Here is a 15305-nt window from a genome sequence, read left to right on the forward strand (position 1 = left end):
GCAAGCTTTTTAACATATAATCAGGATAGGTGGTTTTATATGGAGTGTGTGTTTTAGTGATGTTTTTAACTTTGTATGCTTTTACTTTATATTGTTTTAAATAGATGGTTTTTATTGTTTTTACATTTTACTGTGACGCTTTTAAAATGTTTTTATCTTGTAAGCCGCCTTGGCATAGAAATTAATTAATTAATTAATTTCTACCAGTCCATTTCTGGACAGCCATAATTTCTACCAGTCCATTTCTGGACAGCCATAATTTCTACCAGTCCATTTCTGGGCAGCCATAATTTCTACCAGTCCATTTCTGGACAGTTGGACATGCTGGTCATGACATATAAAGTCCTTAATAAAACTCAGGCCCAGGCTCTTTGAAGGGCTAGTGCTGCATCCACTCTGCAGAGCTTTGCTTTGGTGCCACAACAAACTACAATTCCCAGAATTCCATAATATTGAGCCATGGCAGCTAAAGTGGAGTCAAACCAGATTATTTCTGAAGTGCGGAGGCAGCTTGTGTCTCCCTATATGAGCCTGCCCAAGTTTTGAGATATTGGAGGGAAGACTTAGGGCTGGTACAGACGGGTGCTTTGTGCTGGCCTGGGCCCGAACTAGGGGTGCGTGGGGGCAGAGCCGTCATCATTGTGCATACGGGGCACGTGATGATGTCCGTGTGGCATGGTACCCAAACAGCACTGCGCCATGCGGATGTCATCATTGCACCAGTCTGGACCTGAAGTAGGGTGCGTGGGGGCTGAGCGTTTACACACTCAGAAACACTGCTGTGCACCCTGGCCGCCATCATTGTCCATACAGGGCGTGTGATGATGACGTCCATGCGGCGTGGCACCCAAACAGCGCCGTGCCGCACGGACATCATCATTGTGTGCGAGCATGTCAATGGTGCCCTATGTGTGGCCTAAAAAGGCCTCCTAGAGGCCATGATGTTTGGTTGCTGTGGTCTCCATCCAGGATAGAAAGGGGCAGTGTCTCATCACCCCTTTCTCCCCATCTGTCCAGCCCCTTATTCTCCATTTTACCACATTTAGGGAAGACATGAGTAGGTCCTAAGGACTGGAGTGCAGCTTTGGTGCAGCATTTGGACTCTTAGGACGCATGCATCATTGAAATACCATACCTCCAAACTGACTCGAAGCAGCTTTATTTTGGCCTGTCTGTAACAGGCCAGTATCTTCCAAAATCCACAAAACAGAGATACCTTTATGAAAACAATCATAATGCACAAAATACATGTTGCAAACTTTCAAAGCTCCACTGGCTGCTTCATCCAGCAAATGTGTTAAAAATTACACTGGATAAGGGGAAAAATAATTGACGGTATTAGTCCTAGGCCTTCATTTGCTCCAGACGTTGTGGTTGTTGTCCTCAGTTCAGATGGTATGGAAGGGCATTTGTGCAGGTAGGCCCCTCCGCTTTCTGGCCATGTAGATACTGCAAGATTCAGCCCAGCAAATACACGTTAAATTCCATTAGCAAGACAGAAAGCTACTGCCTTTGAAATCCAGTTTGTCTGAAATTCTTTATGAAGCTACTTTGTTGGATTTTGGATTATATTTTTTCAGTTTCAGGTATCGTGGAATCCTATGTTAAGTTACTTAATGGCATCTTCTTGCAACTAAGCACATATAGAGTTACAGTCTTAGAACAAAGATATAGCCATGCTAGTCTGGAATATCAGTATACAGAGGGATCTTGTAGCATCTTTGAGACTAACTAATCTACATCTTTCGTTCAGTTAGTCTCGCAGGTGCTACAAGATCCCTTTGCGTACAGACTTCGAACAGTGGCCCATGCTAAGCATGGCAGTTTTGGCTAAGCAGAAACGATGCATTTCTGCATTACAAGATATTATTTATAATGTGAAGTCGAAGGCTTTCATGACCGGCATCCATAGTTTTTTGTGGGTTTTTCGGGCTATGTGGCCATGTTCTAGCAGAGTTTCTTCCTGAAACTCTGGCGAAACGTCAGGAAGAAACTCTGCTAGAACATGGCCACATAGCCCAAAAAACCCACAAAAAACCCTATTATTTATAGTGTTAACATTTTTTAAAGCAAATATGTTGCTTTAGGTTTATGGATGTAGGATTTTATTAAAAATGAATGATCTCACCTCCTTCTCATGAGCCACCAGGTAGAATAACATTTGCCAGGTATGATAATTTTACCAACGGCCCCTAGAGATAGGAAGAGGAGAAGGAGGAAGAAGAAGATAACAGTTCTCAGTTTACCCTCCAATTGTACACATGCCATGACTGACTACAGGATTACAGATTAATTGATCTCTGTTTTCAATGAGAAAGGTAACCATGGCCCCATACAGACAGACCAAAATAAAGCTGCTTCGGGTCACTGTGGAGGTATGCTGTTTACATGATATATGCATCCTAAGAGTCCGGAAGCTGTGCCAAAGCTGCGCTCTAGTCCTTAGGACTGGATCATGGCTTTGGCATGGCTTCTGGACTCTTAAGACGCATGCATCATTTAAACAGCATATCTCCAAAGTGACCTGAAGCAGCTTTATTTTGGCCTGTCTGTATGGGGCCCATAATTGCTAAGGGCTGGGATAATGTTCAATAATGTTCAAAGAAGGTGAATTGGGAACTACCTGTTATCTCAAATGTGACCTCAGGGGTTAGTCAGACAGTGAAAATAATCCAGGATTAATTCAGGCTGAATCTCTGCGGTTCACATGCATCCCAAATGCACCCGATTAAGTTTTGGGGGGTGGCCTGGCAAAAAAGCCACTTAACCTGGGATAATCAATACCGTTTTTTCCCCAAGGGGTTATTCAGACATCCTTTTTTAGTGGAACGATACTTTCCGGGTTTGTTATCCACACTGTGGAACCACATCTCTGCTCATCTTGGTGAGTTCAGATGCTCACACGTGCCAGCATTTGAAGATGGAGTCAATGATGCAAATGTGTTTCAAATACATTCAAGGCATGCAAATTTAATTCACGTTGATTAATCACACTGTCAACAACGTGAACCTTTTAAAAACCTCAAGGAAAAACCTGCTATTGATTATCCTGGGTTAAGCAGGTTTTTTGGCAGCCCATCAATAATAATAATAATAATCAGGTGCATTGGGGATGAATGTGAACAACGGAGATTCAACCTGGATTCATCCTGGATTATTTTCACCACCTGAATAACTGCTGAGGTCACATTTGGGATAACAAGTAGTTCCCTATTCACTTTCTTCTAACAATTAGAAGGGGCCCTATTCAGACGGTGAAAATAATCCAGGATGAATCCAGGTTGAATCTCTGCACCTGATTAAAGTTGTCTTGGGGGAGAGGGCTGCCAAGAAATCCACTTAATCTGGGATAATCGATACCAGTTTTTTCTCTCTGAGTTTTCCTTTTTTAAAAGATTTGCATTGTTGACAATGTGAATAACCGATGCGAATAGACCCGGGATTAAACTCTGCGTTCCTTGAATGCTTTTCGAATATATTTGCATTGTTGACTCCATGTTTATTTGAGTTCTTGCACGGGTGAGCAACCGGACTCCATAAGATGCACATAGATGCAATTCCATAGTGTGGATAACAAACCCAAGATGTGCAAGTGAGCTTTATTGTTCCTCTAAAAGAGAACGATGTCTGAATGACCTCACAGTATTCCTATAAGAACTATGGCCTGTTACAGACTGCCAAAATAAAGCTGCTTTGGGTCTTTTTGGAGGTATGCTGTTTAAATGATGCATGCATCCGAAGAATCCAGAAGCTGCACCAAAGCTGCACTCCAGTGCTTAGGAATGGAGTGTGGCTTTGGCGCGACCTCCAGACTCTTAGGACCCATGCATCATTTAAATAGCATATCTCCAAAGAGACCCCAAGCAGCTTTATTTTGGCAGTCTGTGTGTTGTTGTGTGCCTTCAAGTCATTGACCACAAGGGCCATCCAGTCCAACCCCATTCTGCTAAGAAGGAACTCACAATCAAAGCACCCTCGACAGATGGCCACCCAGCTTCTGTTCAAAAACAGCCTCTGAAGAAGGAGATTCCACCGCTCTCCATGGGAATGAGTTGCTATAAGCTCCCTTTCCATACTGATTTTCCAGACTAACATGGCTATATCTTTGAATCACGTCATTACGTTATTTTCTAGTTTGCCGGACAGATTTGCATAAAAAGCTATGCGAGTAGCTAGTTCTTTTGTTACAACGTCTCATAAACATATGTGTGTGTGTCTGTATATATGACCTTGGGCAAGAAGAAGCCACACTCTCTCAGCCTCAGAGGATGGCAATGGCAAACCCCCTCTGAGGAAACTTGCCAAGAAAACCCCATGATAGGCTTTCCTCAGAGTCACTATAAGTCAGAAATGAGGTTGAGGCACAAAACAACAAAGCAACAATATATATATATATATACATACAGAATGAGAGAGAGAGAGAGGGGGGGAAAGAGAATATACAGTATGTGTGTGTGTGTGTGTATATATATATATATGAGATGTTATATGTGTGTGTTTATAAAACTGTGTGTGTATATATATATATATATATATGGAGAGAGAGAGATGTTATATGTGTTTATAAAACTGTGTGTATATATACAGTATATATATATATATATATGAGAGATGTTATATGTTTATAAAACTGTGTGTGTATATATATATATATATATATGAGAGATGTTATATGTGTTTAAAACTGTGTGTGTGTATATATATATGTTATATGTGTGTTTATAAAACTGTGTGTGTATATATATATATGTGTGTGTGTGTGTATGTGCGCGAATATATAAAACGGTAGGATATATGAACATATATATGTGCTTTATATATGTATAACTGATATGTGTATATTATAGACATACATATATATAAATTATAAATATATACACACAGAGAGACAAAACAGTAGGGTGCAGTAAATATATGTATGAAAACTCTGGATAACACTATGTGCATCCGACTATATATATATATATATATATACACACACAAAAACCAAATTTTTATGTATGTATGTATGTATGTATATATATATATATATATATGTATATACACACACACAGACATATATATATATATATATATATATATACATGTTGTTGTTGTGTGCCTTCACATAGTCTGAGGCCTGTGGACTCTGAGGGGCCTTCTTGGCAAGGGTCTCCAGAAGGAGCTTGCCTTGGCCTTCCTCTGAGGCTGTGTGACTTGCCCAGGGTCACCCAATGGGTTTCCATGGCTGAGCTGGGGGGATTCAAGCCCTGCTCTCCAGAGTCATAAATCCAATCCACACTGCAGAAATAACCCAGTTCGAAGCCGCTTTAACTGCAGTGGCTGAGTGCTACGGAATCTTGGGGAGTGTGGCTCCAGAGCTCTCTCTGACAGAGAAGGCTAAATGCCTGGTGAAAGGGAACTTAAAGCGGCCTCAAACTGGATTACTTCCGCAGTGTGAGTTTTGGATCTTTGTCAGAGCAGCAGCCGGCCTTGCTTTGACTGAAAGTGAACTTCACTGAAGCGATTGGCTCTTCGCTCTAAGTGACGGGAGTATCGGCCAATAAAAAGCGAGGCTGGCCCAGGAGAGGGCGGAGTCCACCGGTTTGATAGACAACTCCTTGTTCCAAGCGACGGAGAGCAAGGGTTACTGACGGAAAAGTGCTACCGAGGGAAGGGGGTGGGGCTTATCTCTGTTATAAGCTCACTATTGGCTGGGCGAGCACCGAATGACAGTTTGCCTGGACCAATGAAAACGCACACCGGAAATAAGGCGGGCATTGGCGACCGCGCCCTATCAGGGAGGACGGAATTCCTTGCTTCGCGTCGCCTATTGGTTAGAATGAGGGAAGTGACGGCTCGGTTGAGCAATAGCAAAGGCGAAGGACAGGAGGAGGGCGGGACGAGGCGCGCAGCAAGAGGGGAAGCCGAGGGGGAAGTTTGGCGGTGGTTGCAGAGGGGAGAGGAAGCGGAGCGCTGAAAGGAGGGAGAGGGGCTGCCCTCCTTCGGCCGTTGCCATGGGCAACCGAGGCATGGAGGAGCTCATCCCGCTCGTCAACAAGCTCCAGGACGCCTTCAGCTCCATCGGGCAGAGCTGCCATCTCGACCTGCCGCAGATCGCCGTCGTGGGCGGGCAGAGCGCCGGCAAGAGCTCCGTCCTCGAGAACTTCGTCGGCCGGTGAGTCGAGTCAGGGAAATCTGCGCAGTTTGCGCAAGTGCCGTTCGAGAATGCCGCGCCCGACGCGCATGCGGAAGTGCCCTCTTCTCTGTGAATAGCAGTCCTTACGGCGCCGTAGCCGAGGACGCTCCGGCGCGGTACGCAAAAGGCGCAAGAGGAGGAAAGAGAGAGAGAGAGAGAGAGAGTCCTCTCGCCGGCGCCTTTGTCACATCCGCTCGTTGTGTGGCTCTGTGTGTGTGTTTGTGTTGAGGTCTCCAGGAGCTTCCAGGGCCGTGTTTTAAGTCTCCTTTGAGACACTGGTTTTGTGGTGGTTGTGTGTCCTGACTCCTAGTCTCTCTCTCTCTCTCTCTCTGTTGTGTTGTTGTGTTGTTGTTGTTCATTGAATCATAGGGTTGGAAGAGACCCCAAGAATGGCCATCCAGTCCAACCCCCTTCTGCCATGCAGGAACTCTCAGTCAAAGCATCCCCATTGACAGATGGACATCCAGCCTCTGCATAAAGTCACATTATACGTGTACATTTTACACACACACACACACATGCTGTTGTTGAGTGCCGTCGTTTCCGACTTTACGGCAACCCCGAGGAGAACCTATCCTGGGGTTTTCTTGGCAAGGTTTCTTCAGAGCCGGTTTGCCACGGCTCTCCTCTGAGGCTGAGAGAGTGGGACTTGCCCAAGGTCACAGACACATGTACATTATTCGCACAGACACACATGCCGTTGTTTGCCTTCAAGTTGTTTCCGACACACACACACACACACAAAACAGTAGGGTATAATCCAGTTTATATGAGTGAGTGAGTGTGTATGTGCGAAAACTCTGGATACGCCCCATGCTTTTTAACATTTACATGAAGCCGCTGGAAGAGATCATCCAGAGACATGGGGCGCGGTGTTATCAATATGCCAATGACACTCAAATTCACTTCTCTATGTCTCCGACTGCTGCAGTGACTAAGGATGGCATCTCTCCTCTGAATGCCTGCCTTGAGTCTGTAATGGGCTGGAAGAGGGAAAACAAACTCAAGCTGAATCCAGGTGCCCCTGGTCCAGTGGGGGAGATCTGCCAACCCATCCTTGATGGGGTCACACTCCCCCTGAAGAATGAAGTCCACAGTTTGGGAGTGCTCCTGGACTCACCTCTACAGTTGACATCTCAGGTGGAGGCGATAGCCAGGAGTGCATGGTATCAGCTTCGGCCGATACGCCAACTGCGTCCCTACCTGGCTCAGGGGGACCTTGAAACAGTAGTACATGCACTGGTAACCCCTCGTTTAGATTTCTGCAATGCGCTCTACATGGGGCTACCTTTGTACCAAGTTCGGAAGCTCCAACTGATTCAGAATGCTGCAGCCAGACTGATCACCAGGACACCGAGATCAGAGCACATTACACCGGTGTTGAAATCCCTACACTGGCTGCCGATTAGCTTCCGGGTGCAATACAAAGTGTCGGTTATTACCTATAAAGCCCTACATGGCCTGGGCTCGAGTTACTTAAAGGAACGCCTCTCCCTACATAATCCGCCCCGCACTCTCAGGACATCTGGCACAAAAATATTAGAACAACCCAAAACCCGGTTGAAAACCACCTCTTGTAAAATGTTTTCTGCGATGGCCCCTAGACTTTGGAACAACTTACCAGAAGAGATCTGTCTTATACCTTCTTTGGAAGCCTTCAAGAGGGCATTGAAGACGGATCTCTTCCGGCGGGCCTATCCAATGGAGCTCCTCTAATCCGATTTTGAACATCTGAATATGATGACTCCATTCTTACAACTGTCAGCAACACTGCAACAACTCTTCCCCTTTTTATTTTTATTTTGATTGATGTATTTTATATTATCTATGGATTTTATGGTGTTTCTACTGTTGTAATCCCGCTTCGATCCGAAGGGAGAAGCAGGAAATATAAGCAAATTTTATAATAATAATTTTATAATATCACTATGTGCATCCATATATATATATAATATTAAGAGAGAATGGGGGATTTATAAGGATGGAAATTGTTATATATAATATATACATACAACAATTTGTTGGTGTGTGCTTTGAAGTCCTTTCCAATTTATGACAACCCTGAGGCAAACCTGGCAAGATTTCTTCAGAATGGGTTTGCCATGGCTCTCATCTGAGGCTGAGAGAGTGTAACCCAGTATATATATATATATATGTGTGTGTGTGTGTGTGTGTGTATAATGTATATGTGTGTTGTATGTGCATGTATATAAATTGTATATGTATGTTTATATGTGTGTGTATATAGCAAGAGAAAGAGAGAGATGAAGTGTATATGCATGTCTGTGTATACATAGTGTAGTGGTTTGAATGTTGGAGTTTGACTCTGGAAACCAGGATTCAATTCCCAGCTTGGCCATGAAACCCAGTGGGAGACCTTGGGCAAGTCACACTCTCTCAGCCTCAGGGGAAGGCAATGGCAAACTCAGTCTGAAGAAAGAAAACCCCAGGATAGGTTTGCTTTAGGGTCGCCATAATTTGGAAGCAACTTAAAGGCGTACAACAACAACAAAATGTGTGTGTGTGTTTATGTATGTATATATATATATATATATATATATATATTGTTGTTGTGTGCCTTCAAGTGACTTCTGACTTATGGCAAACCTATCCTGGGGTTTTCTTGGCAAGTTTCCTCAGAAGATGGTTTGCCATTGTCTTCCCCTAAGGCTGAGAGCATGTGACTTGCCCAAAGTCACCCAGTGGGTTTAATGGCAGAGTGGGCAATTGAACCTTGGTCTTCAGAATCATAATCCAATGCTCAAACCACTATGCCACACTTTCCATCTCCTGTATCTCTGCTTTTAGGCACCTCCTTTGCCTGTTCCTTTCCTAACCCCATAGCCTGTTGAAATACATGTTATGCATCTTCCTTGAACTGGTAAAATGGAAGAGGAGAATGTGTGTGTTTTAAGGGTTGCTTTTAAGAACAAGAAGTCTCCCATGGCCCTTCTCTAGATGGCTCCACTCTCTGATTAAGGAAGTTCCATTCAGCTATGCCATGCTGGCTCCCTGGACAAGATCCTAAAGTGCAAAGATATACAACTGAGCACTAAAGTGAAGTTTGTTGCAGCCATTGTATTCCCCATCACTATGAACGGGTGCGAGAGGTGGACAGTGAAGAAAGCAGAAAGAAAATCAACTCATTTGAGATGTGGTGCTGAAAATACCATAGATAGCCAAGGTTTAATGTAATATAATAAAAGGCAATACAATACAGTATCATGTATCATGTAATATAATACAGAGCAATACAGTACAATTTTATTGATTGGATGGTTGTTCAGAAAACACAGTCAATTTTACGTTTTCTGTTTTCTAGTGGGTCAGTGTTATGTCACATAGTTCATAAACTAAGGTGGGTTATAGACCGCCGCTTTGCGGCGGTCTCCCGCCGGCGCCATTTGCTCCGTGAGGGAGCCGCAGCAGCCACACCGTGTGGCTCCCGCGCGGAGCAAAAAAGAAGCTCCATTTTGGAGCTTCTTTTTGCGGCGCCTCTATGAGTCCAATACGTAAAGATGCGTCCAATACGTAAAGATGGCGGCGCCCGCATGAACAGGGCGCCGCCATCTTGTACGTATTCTATACGTACTAGGGTTAGGGGGTGCAGAAGCACCGCCCCTTCCTAACCCTAGTACGTATAGAATACGTACTAAATGGTGGTGTGTAACCCACCTAAAATACCACAGTAGAGTCCTGATTATCCGACATAAACGAGCCGTCTGATCATCAGATAACCGAAAATGTCAGATAATCTAATGACGGTGTGTGCACGCCGCCATTGGGGACAAAAGGGATTGGGGACAGAAGGAAGCTAAGCTGCCCTGAGAAGGGGCCTGGGCTGACGGCCCACACCTCTCCTCGGCACGGCTTGGGCTCCTCTTGAGAGAAGGAATCCAAGCCGTGGGAAGTGCTGATTGCAGCCAGGCGACAATTTTCAGCAGCGTAGTCACAGGCTGTTTCCACACTGACGAAATAATCCAGTTTGACACCATGTTAGCTGCCATGGCTTAATGCTACGGAATCCTGGGAACTGTAGTTGGTTGTGGTGCCAGAGCTTTGCTACAATTTTCAGCAGCATAGTCATAGGCTGAATCTATGTTGCTGAAATAATCCAGTTTGACACCACATTAATTGCCATGGTTCAATGCTGTGGAATATTGGGAACTGTAGTTTGTTCAAACAACTTTATAGCATTGAGCATGGCAGTTAAAATTATGTCAGACTGGATTATTTCATAGCATTGAGCATGGCAATTAAACTCCATAGAATTGAGCCATGGCAGTTAAAGTGTTGTCCAAACTGGATTATTTCAGCAGTGCAGATGCAGCCATAGTAATAGTAGGAGACCCAGCATGGTGTAGTGGTTTGAACATTGGGACTAGTACTCTGGATATCATAGTTTGCTTCCCACCTTGGCCATGGAAACCCACTGGGTGGTGTTAGAGAAGTCATACACTCTCAGCCCCCCAAAAAATCCATGATAGGCTCATTTTAGGATTGCTATAAATTGAAAATGACAAGTTGGAAATGACTTGAAGGCACACAACACCAAAGACAATAGTCATCTTAGTCTTGTGCTACAAAAACATGTACCTATTTGCATGGTTGTTATATACACAAACTGAGTACCAAGGGAGAAAGAAACCATGGCACTGTGTATCGTAACAGGTCCTTTTACCTGTGGCAGATTTGGGAGAGGGAGATGTTTTCTGTTTGGTAAGGAAATTTAAAGTGGTTTTCCTAGATTGGGAATGGAAGGCTTCTTTCTGCATTGTCCTCCCCCTTCCCAAGCGTTGAGTGTACAATGAGAGAAAGGGTTTGGTCATCACTGCAAATAGCAGAGGAGGAGGCAGGATTTGTCTATCTGTATAATTTCCATGATGTAGCAGGCAGTAATTTATCTGTCAAGAAACAAATAATGCTTCACCAAAGCATCGTAATCAGTAGTTGTTTTTAAACACAAACAAAGCTAGTTGCCTAAATACCATATACCAACTTAGATATATGTAGTAATAATATACAGTACTGTAAAATAAAACTTAAAGAAACCCCTACCAATACCCAAGCCAATACAATGTAAAATGCAGGGGCTAATGTAACCAATAAATACAGGAGTTCAAACCACCACATTTCAACGTTCTCAACCTTTGAAGAACTTAAATTGTTTGGTACAACCTTGTGCCAAATATTAATCAGTATTGGCACTAGGTGGCCAAAATACCCTAAGGACACCTTCTTAGTACTTGGATGGGAGACTGCCAATATATAGTAGATGTTGTAAGGATATATTTCAGAGGAAGGAACTGGCAAAGCCACCTCTGAGTATTCATAATGTTCTATTCAGTGCTATGTAATCTGGGATTTCTAGTTTTGTGAGATATTTAGCCTTCTTTGTCAGAGAGCTGTGGTGCCGCAACAAACTACATATACTTGGAGTCCATAGGATGGAGCCATAGAAAATCCCATTATAGATTTGCCTTAAGGTTGTTATAAGTCACAAAACAGTTGAAGGCACAGAACAACAACGTCATCTGTGAACTGCATCCTAAGGGCATAACCTTCTTCTGTCACCTATGTATGTAAAAAGAGCCATCATGGTGCAGTGGTTTGAGCATTTCTACTTTCCCCTTCAAACATTTGTATTGTACTTTGGGATATGCGGTGGCAATATTGAGAAGGATATTACTTACACTTTGTGAAGATGCCTCTCTTGTGCCACCATCCCCACTCCAGAATGATAAACAGTTTGACAGTTCCAGGTAGAAATAGTTAAGATATATTTTTATTTAAATGTATTTCTATAACTAAACTGTACTTTCTCTTTTGCTGATATCAGTGGGATTTTCTGTTATTTGATTTTTCATAAAACAATGATTATAACATTAAAAAAAATCTGCCTGAGAACACCTTAAAAATTATGTGGAGATATAACTTTTACACCTTTAAGCAAGGAGTTCCCCACTTCTTAATTCTTTATGTTTTCATCTGCTTTGCTTTTGCAACCTGCCATTTGACAATTGCTGTCTAAGGTGTGGTTAGGGAAGTGTACCTCAAGGATTGTTTTTTTCCACTTACCTTTTGTGTGCAGGAAAATGTAGAAATGTGACTATGGCCTTATACAGACAGCCAAAATAAAGCTGCTTCGAGTCACTTTGGAGATATGGTGTTTCAATGATACATGCGTCCTAAGAGTCCAGAAGCTGCACCGAAGCCACACTCCACTCCTAAGGACTGGAGTGCAGCTTTGGTGAAGCTTCCAGACTCTTAGGACGCATGCATCATTGAAACACCATATCTCCAAAGTGACTCGAAGCAGCTTTATTTTGGCTGTCTGTATCAGGCCTATGAGAAGCTTTTGTTAAGTTTTAAAATTCTGAATAGTCCAAAGTTTCAAAGAAAGTGTTTAAACAAGACAATTTCTCTGTGCACATAGATCACCTGTATCAGTCAGTCAATAAGTGTCATCCTAGGTATGAATTATAATTTAGTATAATATTTAGGGCCATTTTATATTGTTTGAACTACTGGGGCAAGGGATAGCTCTGAGTATTGTCCTTCCAAGTTTATGTGCCGGCCTGGGTACTGTTTACTCTCTTGAGGACTCTTACTGCAAGTTTCTTCAAAGCCCCACCTTGAAGAGTGTAAGTGAAATGTGTAACCCATTTTACTTGCGAAATATTTTTAATATTCAAATTCTCCTGCGATTTTGTTTTTTGCGAGGTGTATACATTGTTCTAATTGTACACAAGGTGGCCTATATTTATTGGAAAGAGATTCTAAATTGGAGTTACATAACCAGTCAGACCAAAAGAAGGGTTATAATCTTACATATGCATAGTGTAAATTTCTTGAGAGCCACTGTAATCTGCTGTCCTTTGTTTTAAAAAAAGTAAGCACTAGCATTGGGAGCATGGCTTCCTCAGCAGATATTAAAAAAGGGTGATTTGTAGTGTCCCTGACCTTGGGTCCTGGACTGTTTAGGGCCTTAAAGGTTGAAATCCTTTTTACCAGAAACAGGAAGGTGCCAAGGAAGGCTTAAAAAAAAAAAAAAAATAAAAGTTTTATTTATATACCGCAGCCTTCCATAGATCAGGGCGGTGTACAACAGTGAAAAATACATAAATCAACAAATCGCGCGCAAACAGTGCATCAAAGAAACAATAAAAGCAATGAAAAAGATAAAACCCCAATTAGCCCTTCCTCATGGCCACGGAAGAGGAGGGAGGCCCTAAAAGATGTTCATGGGGGGAATGCTTGATGAAATAAGAAGGTCTTTAAATCCTTCTTAAATTGGGCCAGGGAGGTAGTCGAGCGGAGCTCAGCGGGCAGCGTATTCCAGAGGGCCGGGGCGGCGATGGAAAATGTCCGCTTGGTGACGGAAGAAAGCCTAGCCCCTGGCACCTTCAGGAGTTGCTGCCCAGATGTTCTGAGGGTGCGGGACGGAATATATGGGGAGAGGCGGTCCTTCAGGTATCCTGGACCCAAGCCATTTAGGGCTTTATAGGTAATTACCAACGCCTTATATTGAGCTCGGAAGCGAATAGGCAGCCAGTGAAGATCTTTTAAAATCGGTGTTATATGGCTGGTCCTGGGAGCACCAGTGACCAGCCGGGCTGCCATATTCTGCACCAATTGTAGCTTCCGAGTTTGGTATAAGGGTTGCCCCATGTAGAGTACATTGCAAAAATCCAGTCTTGAGGTTACCAGAGCATGTACGATCGTTTCAAGGTCCCTCTGGGCCAGGTATGGGCGCAGCTGGCGAATCAGCCGAAGCTGATAACATGTGCTCCTGACCGTCGCACTCACCTGAGCAGTCAGGTGAAGCGACGAATCCAGAAGCACCCCCAGACTGCGCACGGAGTCCTTCACAGGGAGCGTGACCCCGTTCAGGACAGGTGGAACCACCGCCATTCCTGGACCAGGGGAACCTATCACTAGTACCTCCGTTTTCTCTGGATTCAGCTTGAGTCGGTTTTCCCTCATCCAGCCCATTACTGACTCAAGACAGGCCACGAGAGGAGAGACACCATCCCCAGTCACTGCATCAGTCGGAGACATAGAGAAAATAATTTGGGTGTCATCAGCGTACTGATAACCCCGCGCCCCATGTCTCCGGATGACCTCTCCCAGCGGTTTCATGTGAATGTTAAATAGCATGGGAGACAGAATGGCCCCTTGAGGGACCCCGGTTTTAAGGGGCCTCTCGTCGGAGCACACGTCTCCCAGCTGCACCATCTGGGACCTCCCAGAGAGGTAGGACCGGAACCACTGGAGCGCAGTGCCCCCGATTCCCACCTCCGCTAGGCGCCCCAGAAGGATACCATGGTCTATGGTATCGAAAGCCGCTGAGATGTCCAAGAGCACCAGCAGGGACACGCTTCCCCTGTCGATACCCAGACGGAGATCATCGACCAAGGCGACCATGGCCGTCTCAACCCCGTAACCCGCCCGGAAGCCAGTTTGAAATGGGTCTAGATAATCCGTTTCATCCAAGACCGCCTGAAGTTGGATTGCAACCGCCCTCTCGATCACCTTCCCCAAAAATGGCAGCAGGGAAACTGGCCGATAATTATTATATACCAGGGGGTCGAGGGAGGGCTTTTTCAGAATAGGTTTTTCAGAATAGGTTTTACAATGGCCAATTTGAGTTCTGATGGAAATTGGCCCTCCCTCAAAGATGTATTAATAATCCGGCGTAACAACGAAGTTACCGCCGGTCCCCCCTGGGCCGCTAGCCACGAGGGACAGAGGAACATTCAGAAAAATAATAAGAATGACCACAGAGGAGTTACAGAAATTTGATCTAGACAAGGAGGGATTTCCCATACCTTGGCTCAAACATTGATCAGAACAATCAGAAGGCTATGACTGGGAAGGACAGCTATTAAAGAACTAAGGCTGCAGGATCTGAGCAAAGTGGTTGCAGACACAGGGGCTTGGAGATGTCTCATTCATGGGGTTGCCATGAGTCGAAGTCAACTCGAAGATAGCTGACAACAACAACAACAACAACACATGAATATTTTTGTTGTTTTTTTGCATTTGTAATGGCTTTTAGTCAAATACAATACATGACTGACTTATGATGCTTTTATGTATTTTTTAAGCTGCTTTACTTTTCTAC

At 44.0% G+C, this 15305-nt stretch overlaps 1 protein-coding gene across 7 annotated transcripts in view; it reads left to right on the top strand.

Annotated features, from left to right (window-relative positions):
* The first annotated feature begins 5868 nt into the window (after positions 1-5868).
* The window catches only part of DNM2 (dynamin 2), a 99695-nt gene continuing 90258 nt past the window's right edge, over positions 5869-15305 (top strand). For 4 of the 7 annotated variants that reach the window (XM_089489123.1, XM_089489119.1, XM_089489121.1 and 1 more), the window contains exon 1: positions 5870-6157. In XM_089489123.1, coding sequence (XP_089345249.1) covers positions 5997-6157 — 161 coding nt within the window. In that variant the 5' untranslated portion in view covers positions 5870-5996. Of the gene's footprint in view, positions 6158-15305 lie in introns of all 7 variants that reach the window. The other 3 variants (XM_089489122.1, XM_089489124.1, XM_089489120.1) reach the window with 2 other exon arrangements.

The sequence above is a fragment of the Sceloporus occidentalis genome, unplaced genomic scaffold, assembly GCF_023333645.1.
Source record: "Sceloporus occidentalis isolate IW3139 unplaced genomic scaffold, rSceOcc1.0.p SCAF_1, whole genome shotgun sequence".
Classification (NCBI taxonomy): domain Eukaryota; kingdom Metazoa; phylum Chordata; class Lepidosauria; order Squamata; family Phrynosomatidae; genus Sceloporus; species Sceloporus occidentalis.